Consider the following 13,174-nt stretch of genomic DNA (forward strand, 5'->3'; position numbering starts at 1 on the left):
GGATAAGCTTAAAATGATTTTACATTCTATGGCAGGTTATACAACCTCATACTTGCAGCTGTTAATTTTGGCTTTCTTAATGAAATGTTTGGAAATTAGCTGTATTTATGTATTTTCTGACATGGGACTTGCATCTTGTAATCACGTAACTAGATGCAAGGCAAATGATTCACCCTTTTTCACTTTTTCATTTTTTTTTATTCATGCTGACATGAAGAACATTTTAATGTTAAATATACATTTGGGTGATTCGACATGGAAAGCTCTGTCTCAAAAGCATAGATACATATAAAACTACAAAATATGACACTTCAAAGGCAATGCCAAATGGAACCGGAACATAAAAGTAGCTTACTTCGAACACCTATAACCACTTCCAGTATTTCACCTTTTATTCTATACATCTCCCAATGGTATAAGTAGCCCTTACATATTTCGAATAGTATATGACCTGGAACACAAAATATATTTCTTTTTTAAATAAATGTTCTAATGAATAAAAAGAAAAAAAAATATTGGAACATCTTTTAGACTTTAACAATGCAAAATTTTACAGTATGTCACCATTACATACAGCACAGTTTTAGAAAAAAAAAATGCCCCAGGCATGATTTTTCTTAAATAGAGAATCTTCCAATAGCAGCTTAAAGTGGATAGATGTTTAGTTTACACATAAGTAAAAATAGCAGCAGGTTTTGAACCAGAACATGATATCTCTTCCTCGCAAACATTGGCCACACATTAAGTGCTGATATTTATTGAGGCTTTTTATAACATGAAATCTTTGTGCCTACTATGTGCACAATATCCTTCCATCTATATTGTAGTCTTTGAGAAAACAAAAAAAAGTTACCTGTACAATATGCTGAACCATAGGCACGGTATGTCATAGCATCATTGCAATAAAGGGGTGACCCTTCAAAAAATCAATTTAGTATTTTTTGTATTTGAAAAAAATTGTGTCCACTTTTTGACATGAGTTATGCAGTAACAAGGCTGTGACGTTGCTTGTCTAAGTCTTTGAGACTTCATTTTTAGTTTGGCAGCCCCATTTGACCTGTGTTATATGTTGGATACTTTACTAATTGATGTACTTACTGCAAACTCAAATATCTTGATTTTAAAAATGCATTTGGAACCACATTAAAGACATTGAAGACATACACAGTCATATTACTGTCTGCCAAGACAGTTGCGGTTAGATGGGCTAATAAATCCAAAATCAATAATGGGACAACATGGTATATACTACAGTGATCATAAAAGAGGACCTGTCACAAAACATAAGATGCTAAATTACATACATCAATGTACCCCTTAAGAGTTCTGTGCTTGTTTTTTTTTTTCATGTCTGCCCACCCCCTGGAAAATGTGTAGTAACCTTTTGTATTTTTCTGAGAATAAGAACTAATACACATACAACATTCTAGGGGCCATATCATTAGAATAGGTGGCCAGATTTTAAAACAACAAGCACAATTGTTCACAATTACTATCAATTGAGGCCCGGTTCACATTTACTTTTGGGTTTCCATTCGGGGAGTTCACTTGGAGACCTGCCGAATGGAAAACTATCCACATAAAAAAGCAGTTAGCTACGGAAACCCATGGAGCCCATAGACTATAATGGGTCCATGTGGTTTCGGCTTGGTTTCCACACGAAAATGTATTTCTAGGGGCCATATCGTTAAAATAGGTGGCCAGATTTTAAAACAACAAACACAATTGTTCACAATCACTATCAAGTGAGGCCCGGTTCACATTTACTTTTGGGTTTCCATTTGGGGAGTTCACTTGGGGACCTGCCGAATGGAAAACTATCCACATAAAAAAAGCAGTTAGCTAAGGAAACCCATGGATCCCATAGACTATAATGGGTCCATGTGATTTCGGCTTGGTTTCCACACAAAAATGCAGAGAGAAAAGTGCTGATTGCAGGACTTTTCTCTCTGCATATTTTAAATAGCCTGAACGCAGATATGAATGAGGCCTGAGTTATGGAATTTAGCATTTGGAAGTGACTGGTCCTCTTTCGGCAGAAAAGTAACTAAGGCGTAATAAACTCCTTCAAAAAGACAATAGGAAATATAGAAACATCAACATATAAATAAAAATGGACATGTATACAAATGATCAAAATTCTTCCGAATTGATAAAAAAGTTTAGCTACGTACTGCATTTCAGTAGAGATGAGCGAGTGGTATTCGATCGAGTGGGTATTTGATCGAATACTACGGTATTCAAAATACTCATACTCGGTCGCATACCACGCGGTAAACGTAAAAGGCGTTTACTTCGTGGTATTCGACCAAGTTCAAGTATTTCGAATACCATAGTATTTGATCGAATAACGTAATATTCGATCAAATACCTACTTGATCGAATACTACTCACTCATCTCTACATTTCAGTTCATTCCAATCCAAGTTCAAATTGGAATGAACTGAACTTCAATACCAGATACACCCCATGGACAAGTAAGGGGCTGTGTCTAGAAAAAAAATGGAGATCTTTTCATAATCTGTTACATAGACTCCTTTGCCCTGCACAGTCCCGGATTCATACCTTTGAATTTTGCCTAGACTCCGACCATTGTACTAAACACTGGTACTATATTCTCCATACTAAGAGCACTAATAGTAAGTGACCTTATATACCTTTTAAAAATTTCCTTACACATTTCTTCAGCCAAGCATTCTTAGCAGCAGATATTTTTTATTCCAGAATACAAAAAAAATAAAAAAAAAATTAACTGATTTATGGCAATTTCATTCAATTTAGAAGGCTTGGCAGAGCAGATGCTTGATAATCTGAATTCTCAATGTAGAAATAATTTCAAAAATATTGTGAGGCATCTGATAATAGACTAGACTATTATGTATTCATGTTACAATTTTATAGTTTTAGGGGGAATAATTAAAGGGGTTGTCCAGATTCCTCTGCAAAAAATGTACAAAAGCATTGAGTTTCATGCCAATGCTTCCCAATAAACCCAATAAATCGAGACCAGTAGGGAACTAGGGAAACATCAGTGCCAGTACATCATGAAAGTAGTAAGATGAGAATCACTTACTCCTTTTGCCATTTTTTTTAGCATTGTAAACTGTTTTGGAAACCAAAATTCATTGAGCTAGAAAACCCCATAGCTCATACCTTTCACTCAAATACTGATTTTTAGTTTTACCCTTAGGAAGCTTTCACACTTGCGCTCATTCTCTGGTTTATGCATTCCGCCGGGTTTCCGTCTTCAGCATGGGTGAAACTGGACAAGGAATGGAAATCTGGTGGTCATTTTTAAAACGCATTCACTTGAATGGGTTTGTAAAGGTGTCCATTAGAGATTAGCCAGTAGTGTTCGATCGAGTAGGTGTTCGATTGAATACTACGGTATTCGAAATACTCGTACTCGATCGAACACTACTAGCTGTTCGAAGTTTAAGGTTCGATGCAGAACCAGCGTTGATTGGCAGAATGCTATACATTCTGCCAATCAACGCTGGTTCTTCTCTTACCTTTAGAAGTCTTCTCCGTGCAGCGTCCCCGCGGTGTCTTCTGGCTGGAATTCACTCTGCCTAGGCATCCGGCCTAGGCAGAGCCGACCGCGCATGCGCCGTCGGCTCTGCCTAGGCCCCGATGCCTAGGCAGAGTGAATTCCAGCCGGAAGACGCCGCAGGGGCGCTGCGCCGGGAGAAGACTTCAAGGAGAATCCAGCCCAACTGTCACTTGTGGACTTGGTAAGTATAATTTTATCGAATTTTGTGTACCCCTGAAATGAGCATTTCCCCCCATAGACTATAATGGGGTTCGAAATCCGTTCGAACAGTCGAACAGTGTGCGGCTGTTCAAATCAGATTTCGAATCTCGGACATTTTAGTGTTCAATGCAGGACTTTGTGCCCAGCTAAAAAAAACGGTTTCCCCGTGGATAGGCAGAAGGTGCACACAGATGGTGAATAGGTTTTAAAACTGACCACTAGATTTCCGTCCCCTCTCCAGTTTTGCCAGGGCTGAAGATGTTAACCTGGTGGAATGCACAAATTGGACACCGGGCGCAAGTGTGAACATCCCTTATTTAAAAGTATTTATTCAGGTACAATTTCTTTGTTGTCCAAGATAATGGAGCATTATATAGTCATGGTGTCTTAAGTAATTTTTCATAATGTAAAAAATTTTGTTTAAAAAATGATATCATCATCAATATTAGTAGGTCAACAGGTTGCTGAAAATGAAGTGGGCCAGTTTATGAACTACTATTTATTCATCGTAATAGTCACATGTAATGGATATCAAAGTCTCTGTTCACATGGGCATTATCTGTATTCCCTTAAGGGTTCTGGTATTTTTGATGACAAGAATAGTCCAATCTGTTGTACAATTCTTGTCATCATAAATCCTGGGGGATAGCAGAAACTGGATAATAATCTTAAATTACGTAGAAAGGATCCTATTTGAAATAGACTTGTAACTGGCCGATATGAACATATATCATAATATTGATGTGAACAGAACTTTATTATCATTTTTAATGTAATGTCATAAAAAGGGCTATGTATTTTGAGTAAAAAAAGAAACTGTCACCAAAATGTATTTTTTTTTATCTGTCCTTCTAGTCTCAGTCTGTACTTTTAATACCGGAACACATTCTTAGAATTTTCATATTCTAGTGATACAAGTGAAAATTTGAATAATTAGAAATTTAACCCAATGGCACTTAAGATGGCCAGACCAATACCTGTTTCTAACAAGAGGTCCGGAATAACAAAGAAAAAAAAACACTATGTTGGAGGCAGTTTCCATTAAGAAGTTATAGCCCTTTGTTGATGAAATGAGAAGACCAATATGATGTCCAATTCACCAAAACATATCATACGTTGTGTTCTATCTCAATTGATTGTCAATGGTTCATCTAAAAACGACAGACGACACAATGTAAACAAAATAAGTTTCCATTTAACAAGCTCTTAAGAGGTCTAGTTAGAAAAATAAGGAAGACTTAAACAAAATGTCATGTTATAAAAACAAAATATTAGATGGCGTAGATAAATCATAGCTGATATTAGGCCTGTAAGGAATCAGCAGGATTCAGCTGTACCAGTTTACAATTACTCTGCAAACAATACTGTATACATGACACAGAGATATCAATGGAAGAATTTTTTTAATTACAGAAGAAAGAGTTGGTCCGGCCATGTAGGTGAAATAACAAAAATAAAATAAAATAAAAAACAAAACACTGTCTTCAGATCTGCTTTAGGGCGCCACTTCATCTTTGGTATAAAATTGGCCATCCATAGGCTGCATTTGATCACAACTCGGAAATACTACAGAAATTGTCAACAATTTCTTCTAGCTATTGCTTTTTTTTCGCATTTTTTTTTACCCATAAACTCCTAATTTTGCAACTATTTTTTTTTTTTTTTTGCAATATGACAAGCAAAGCCGACTAAAAATCTCTTAAAGCTCGTAAAAAAGATTGCAGATAGAAAGCACTAATGCCTTTGCTAGCAATCACGCTTGTAAATGAACTGAAAAATGAAATAAAAAACAGCATTCAACAAAAAAAACTGCATAACTCCGAGATGCAGTTGGATTTTTTTTTGTTTGTTTTTTTTGTTTTTTTTTTAGTCCATTGACCCCCACTGTAAAAAGCTACAGCTAACTATATTTTTTTTGTATTAACATTTACATTAAAGTTCATAGAAGTCCAGACTTTTCTTTAATTGCAGACGCCACAATTTTTTTTCCAGCAAAATGTTTCTTCAAAAGAAGAAATTTATCTCACGTCAATCTGTACATATATGTTAACCCTATAAACCCATGTGAAACGTCAACAACAATTGTTGGGTACATTTAAAATGCTGAATCTCATGCCTTATGTCCCATTAGGATGCTGATTTCTTTCTCTGGGATCTTCTGAAGTCCTTAAAATTAAGGCAGTTAGAATTCGTGATAATCATTCCTATGGAAGAAGAAATAAAAAAAACGAAAGATATCTGAAAGAAAATACAAGAGAGACTGTTTAGCTTAATTATAGAGGAAGACAGTTATGGTTCATCTGAAGTACTGCCCATTGACATTGGTTTCATTGTTCCCAATGGTCTGTACTATCTGCCGTAAGTCTCCAGATTTCAATGTCCATTAAGTTCCAGATGAAATGATAACCCAGCATTGTGTTTCTCTTGGTGTGTATTCATTAAGAAAGAGTAGCAAAAATAAAATTGTCAAACTACATAACCGAACATTTTTCTTTCCGTTTTTTTGTTTTTGTTTTTGCACAGCACATAAAAAACACTGTTGAGCAAGTTAGAAAAAAATAAAAAGGAAAAGCTTCTGTTTGATGCCTGTGCAAAGAGGAAGTCAACTTCTCAATGAAGTGTCTCCATTCAAGGCAAGGTTTTCAGACCAACATTCTTCAGTCCTGTTTATTGTCTGCGGGAATATATAGAAATTACATTCTTCAAGTATTAATATTCTAGTGCATTTAATATTTGGAAAAACTTAATTTTCATATTTAGAAAAACACTATTATAAATACTGCCACTATTGTACACAGTCCAGTCATATTAATATGATTACCGGCTACTTTCGACGTCAATGTTAAATAACCAATCGCAGAAGGCACGTGTCATCAGCCATCTGGGTGCACTCATCGTTGTGGAAGGCACGATGGATCAACACAAGTATACATCTATCCTTGCGAACCATGTTCACCTCTACAAGCGAATTGTTTTTCCTCAGGATGATGGCATCTACCAGCAGGATAATGCGACATGTCATAAAGCTCGCCGTGTACGTGTGTGGTTTGAGGAGCACCAGGACGAGTTTATGGGTACTCCCTTGGTCAGAAAATTCCCCGGACTTGAACCCAATCGAGAATCTGTGGGACCAGATTTCGGGTTGTTCGTGCCATAGCTGCTCAACCACATAACCTAGCGCAGCTGGACATGGCACTGGAGTCGGCATGGCTCAACATCCCAGTGAACATCCCCACAACCTCCCCTCTCTTCCTGTACGTCTGGCAGCATCCGCTCTGCCAAAGGTGGTTATTCTGGATTTAGACAGGTAGTCACATTAATGTGACTGGACTGTGTATATGGGCTACTTCTAGTATTGCAGTTCAACCCCTTTCAATTCAATGGTGTCGGTGAACAATACTAGACATAGCCCGTGAACAAGAATGGTTCAATTCCTGAAACAAAAGCAGATCATTTTGCTAATCTAGTACATATATTCTATCTATAGTAGATCTATTATATCAATTATACACAAATTAATCTTACACTAGGTTCACACCTGCGTTCAGGGTCTCCGTTCTGTGGTTTCCGTCTTCTGCATGCCAGAAGATGGAAACCACAGACTGGGTCCGGCCGTGAGCACCGGTGAGCGTTTTATGCTCTCCGCCGCGAAACCGTTTTTTTTAAATCCGGACACAGAGTACTGCATGTCCGACTCTGTGTCCGGATTATAAAACCCAGTTTCGCGGCGGAGAGCATAAAACGCTCACTGCCGCTCACGGCCGGACAGCTTTCTCAACCATTCAAATGAATGGGTGAGAAAGAATCCTGCAGGTTTCCGTCTCCTGCTCTGTTTTATGCAGGAAACGGAAACCTGCAGTACGGAGAGCAGAATGCAGATGTGAACGAGCCCTTAGTTTAATTAAGAGATATAGTAAACAATATCCATCCAATGGTATCACACTCATTATGAAGTTCTCCGTTTTCAACCAAGATATACCATAAATTGTCTGCAAATAGCAAAAGATTGTCGCTTTAATGGGGACGTATTGCAATTCCTTGCAGTGTGTGGCAAGTGTGATGCTATTCCTAACAGGAACATAAAATATTAACCTAAACTCCTTGAACAGTCGCTATTGTGCGCTACTCTTGTAAAGTGATATTATATATAGACTTACTGATGATCAAAAATATTACTACTATATATCGTGCTTTATCTTCTCTCTCCTTACTCCTTTCAAGTAAATCGCTAGATTCTACCTATATAATACTGCATAAAGTAACATAATTATGTAATGATAGTACTGCAGATGTTGTAGTCTCCTGTAACTACCAAACCTTCTTACCAAGACTGAATTCTCTATAAATGTAGCTTTATTGTGTAGATCACTTAATTAAGTGAATATTTTAGGAATAATACCTAAAAGAATTGCATTTGCAAACTTTCAAAGCACAGACTTCAATGTAAAAAAAACAAAACCTGTAACTTTTTTTTACAGTGGAGTCAGGAGAAGAAGGCTACACAATGAAAGTATTAAGGGACACTTTTGTTTTAACTTGACAGATAATACTAGAAAATATAGGGCAAATCTGAACTGCTTTACCAGTTGTTACTTGGATTGTTGGTAGGAGTATGCTGATGCATGTTCACTACTCGTCTCTACAGTTATTTGTTGCTGCTGTCCACTTGCTTCCTGTGATGAAGATGGTACTGTTTGAGGAGAGGTATCAGCAACAACACCCTTAAAATAGACAAAAAAAAAGTTAAGTCTGTTTCATGACTTTTATGGTAAAAGTAACCCAATGAAAGCAAAAAGTAAAGCCCATGACATGGTACAATATCAATGATAGAAAAAGTATGCTGAAGTTATGTCAGATACACAGTATATAACCAAAATGTGTCTGTGCAGGTATGTGTTAATAATCAACTGAGCACTCTTAGGGTGCATTCACACTGAGTAAACGCTAGCTTATTTTGTAGAGTAAAATTACACTCGTAAATTTTGCTATCCCATTGACTTCAATGATATTTTTTTACAAGTGTAAAAATACGCCTGTAAAAAATACGCCTGTAAAAAATACGCCTGTAAAAAATACGCCTGTAAAATGTCATTGAAGTCAATGGGATAGCAAAATTTACAAGTGTAATTTTACTCTACAAAATAAGCTAGCGTTTACTCAGTGTGAATGCACCCTTATTGTCTTAAAGGGGTTTTCCAATATTTTTCAGTTGATGACCTTTTCCTTATGATAGATTATCAATTGAAGATCTGTGGTGTTCCAACACCTGGGACAGGTTATCTGTGTAAAGGGGGTGCAGGAGCGTCACATTCATTGGTCGCATGACCTGATTGCAGCATAATCCTATTCAAATGAATTGCTACAGTACTAAGCACAAATATATGGCATTGTAATAGATAAGACTGAAGAGGATGCAGAACTTGCGTAAGCGCTGCAGCCTCTTATAAACAGCTGATCAGCCTTGGATTTAAGTGTCAAACCCCTGCCAATCTTAAATTAATAACCTATGCTAATAATGCCTGGAAAATACCTTTAAGACCAGAACTCCACATTGCGTATATGCCATTGGAGGAAACGTTGTGGCAAAAAGTGTGGCATTTTACAGTCCCTGCAAAGTGGATAGCGAATCCCATCCACACATTGCAGAAAAATACCATCTGTCGTGTTTTCGGAAATTGTGGCATGTCAATTGTACATATGAAAAAACTGGTTTCCCTATAGATATAATTGAAGCAGAAAGTCAGCAGAATTTTCCTTTCTGCAAAAAGTACTGTGAGAAAAAAACACAATGTATTTCCACCGTGGCATTTTCCGCAGGGCTTGTATGCTCTGGCTTGCTCCGGCCTTAGCCTAACAGAGTTTCCACCCAAGGATTTTTTTTTACAAATAGATGACAGTGGTATAAAATAATAAATGGAGTAACACTTAATCCTCTCCCAATGAAGATGTTAATATTTGACTGCTGCAGCCAATCACTGTCTATATCAGTAGACCACCAGCCAGTGATTGGCTGCAGCTAACTCATATAGTGTCCACATGACATTGCTGGAGCTGTGCAAAAATAGACAAGCATTAGACCAGAGGATTGCTAGTATATGAGCATCACAGAAGCTTTGCACTATCCTTTTGATATTGTATGCCATTGCCCACTATCCACAAGGAAATGTATTGGATTAAAAAAAAATTAAGACATATGGATGAAATAACTAATAAAATGGGGGAAATTTAATAAAGTAGGAATACAAGTTTTTGGCAAAAAAGGGGGCTTGACTATATGCACCAAAAAATAGTCCACTTTCTTCATTTCCAACATGTTTGCCATTTTTTTTTAGAAAAGTGGTTGGATCAGGGCAGAGGCGAGGACAACTCAGCCCAACAGATTTACTATACAACTGAATTATTCCGGTCCCTGACTGTCAGATTTCAATTTTGGTAGATAGGACCTCTCAAGATGCGCCAGAGTTATCGAGATGTTAAAGTCTCTTAATAATTCAAGTACATCTTACATCAGTGGTAAATTAAGATTGGTAATGTCGATCTTAGTAAATTTCTCCCAATGACACTTGCAGTCCATCTGTTAGCATAAGTGGACATTTGTCATTCATATGATTTTTTTGTGCACATGTGAAATACTTACTTCAACTTGAACAGCTGTTGGAGGCACAGGAGTATACTGGGGTATATAGGTCCCTTGCATAGGTGCAGCAGCAGTCATATACTATACAGAGAGAGGTATATTAGTAAAATTTAATAAACAGTTCTATAAATCCATGTGACATAAAGGTTCGGGTAGAAATTTGAAGTCAATACTCATTAAAAGTTTTACCAGATCAGAATCATATATAACTCCAAGACATGGATCTGGATTCTAAGAAGGACTGTATATTGCAGTGCTACAGGTTTAAGTGTATAGTGGAAACATCAGACCTTGTGCAAATATCCAAGTGTTTGGCATTAGCCAATATCAGGCCGGTTGGTGAATGTTTCTGTAACTTATAGAGAATTATTAAGAAATCAATAAAGATAAAATTTGCCTTCAACCTTATGTTAACAATGAGATTGCCATTCCTTATAATAATGATGTTCATTGTCACTAATTGCTCTGTATAAACTTTGTTAGACAAATCTTCATAATGACCATGAATATATTTAGATATACTTATTAGATCAGCTGTAAGATTATTTTTTTAAATTACATTTTAATTAATAAGGAGTTGTACTTCTAAGTCCTTATAACTTATCAAGCTAACCTCCTAAAAAAATTGTTGACTGACTTTTAAAGGGTTTTTTAGACATATTCTCCCACCAGATTTTAAAACCGGGCTGGAAAAAGTGAAAAAACATAATAGACAGTATAATTGCCAAAGCAACCATATAATGGTCAAGTGTTGTGCACAATGTCTATTCAAAAAAATGAGACCCGACATTAATACTCTGGTCAATGGACTCCATTTGAAAAGAATGGGAGCAGAAAATGTTATTCAAAAATGTCAAAGATTTATAGGCTAGGTTCATAGAGCAAATTTTGCATCAGAATCCGCCATGGAACTCTTCCTCCTGATCCCAGTGAAATTCAATTAATGCACATTTATTGGGCCTGATATTTGTGGTATGACCACAATTTTCGTTTATCCACATAAGGGGACCTTAACTTTGAGTAAAAATTAAAAGGGTTTTTTTTGGAATTATATTAATGACCTTAAGATTACCTATTGATATTAAATTGGTAAAGTCCAGCTCCTAGGACCCTGTCAATCAGCTGTTTGAAGACCTTGCAGACTTGGGTGAACTCCACTTCTTCTTCTCAGGCCAATGACATCATGGTCAGTGCTTACATGGTCATACTGCAGCTCAGTTCCATTAAAATTAATGGGTCTAAGCTAAGTAGAGCCACTATGCACATCAATCTACATTGCACAGTGCTTGGTAAGCCATAAAGATGTATTTCAAGGAATAGTTGTGAGCTTTAACCCCAGTTTTGATCTTGGGATGAACCTGAAACTTTTTTAAAAATTTGGTTGAATTTGGTTCTATACAAATTGGTCTATCGATCTCTAGTAAACACTGAAGAGGCCACAATAATTAAAAGGCAATTTATGAAGTTTATCTATAGTTAACTTCTGAAAACTTAGACCATTGCCCTACTCCTAGAACATGTTATGTGTACATACTGTTTTTGTAGTAGTTTGTAACAGTGAAAGCTTGCATGATCCATTTTACTATTACTACTACTAATGCATCAAAATCACAACAAAAACCAAACCACAAGTGTGAAATGGCAGATGTCATTACCTTAAAGTGAAATAATTTTGGTTAGACGATCTTCAGTATAGATTTTACATTTACAGCTTATATTATTTTTAAAACATTCACCTGAATTTCACCAGGGCATATTTTGAAAGTTAACATATAGAAAAAATAAAAATGCATTGTTACAAATTGATTTTTTAAATCAAGTTGAATTTCTTCAATAATTTACAACATTTAGACACGCATTAAAACTTAGCTTACAGGATTGCCATATTTCTTGGGTGAGATGGAATGGCACAGCAAGAAATCCAACAGGAGATATCAAATTGTTGAAACCACTTAGGGAAATGTATAATGTTTAGTGGGAAGTAAGGAGGCATCATCAGTGTATGTTATACATTAAAGGGCAGTATTTATGTATTGGGATACAAAAGGATAGGGTATTGTCTAAGGAATATGGCCAGGGTTAGGGGCATGACAACACAAAAAATTGTCTTATTCCTCTGAAAAGTTTAGAAGGATGTGTGTGGTCTTTGGTTGCAAGGGGCCACTTATGAATGATTTCAAAAATACAACTGTTAATAGTTTAATTTTATCCATTAACGCAATTAAGTTAATGAACAAAGACAAATCTAAACTAAGTCAATCTTTATGTGACCAAAACTTTCTCTTTCAATAAAGATATATGACTTTTACCCCCTTAGTAAATGACTGAAGATCCACAATTTATCTCATTAATTGCCATTGGTTTCCCTGATCTAATTCTTACTTTAAACCTGCACAGTTCTGAATAAACCCTGCTCATGGTTTGAGCAAGGTACATTACATTTTACCCCAAGCAGGATACTCTCAGTGAACTGCAGAGGGAACATACATTCTAACCAGGCACAATCTTGGTGTAATTTTTAAAGCCAAGAATCTTGGTTGTAAAATAAGATGAATATCATGTCTTCATATGTACTCAAAAAACACAAGGTCTAATAAAGCTACAGTGAAATAAAATGTAAAACTTATGAAATTGGGAACGCAGATAGGGATAAAATGGTACTGATTTTAGGCTAAAATGCGTTAGTTCATTAAAGGGTTAACATGTCCATAAGGCATCAGAGTTCCTGCTATGTATATTTGAGCCATAAATTAAAAATCTGCAATAAAAAAGTGATATTTTCA

At 36.2% G+C, this 13,174-nt stretch overlaps 1 protein-coding gene across 1 annotated transcript in view; it reads right to left on the reverse strand.

Annotated features, from left to right (window-relative positions):
* Positions 1-5,605: 5,605 nt before the first annotated feature.
* The window catches only part of RBMS3 (RNA binding motif single stranded interacting protein 3), a 508,182-nt gene continuing 500,613 nt past the window's right edge, over positions 5,606-13,174 (reverse strand). Inside the window, exons 12-14 of the mRNA XM_075271372.1 lie at positions 10,392-10,472; positions 8,338-8,475; positions 5,606-6,428 (exon numbers count right to left, since the gene is read on the reverse strand). Of these exons, the coding sequence (XP_075127473.1) occupies positions 8,344-8,475; positions 10,392-10,472 (213 nt within the window). The 3' untranslated portion in view covers positions 5,606-6,428; positions 8,338-8,343. The remainder of the gene's footprint in view (positions 6,429-8,337; positions 8,476-10,391; positions 10,473-13,174) is intronic.

Source organism: Leptodactylus fuscus, chromosome 4 (genome assembly GCF_031893055.1).
Source record: "Leptodactylus fuscus isolate aLepFus1 chromosome 4, aLepFus1.hap2, whole genome shotgun sequence".
In the NCBI taxonomy this organism is placed as follows: Eukaryota; Metazoa; Chordata; class Amphibia; order Anura; family Leptodactylidae; genus Leptodactylus; species Leptodactylus fuscus.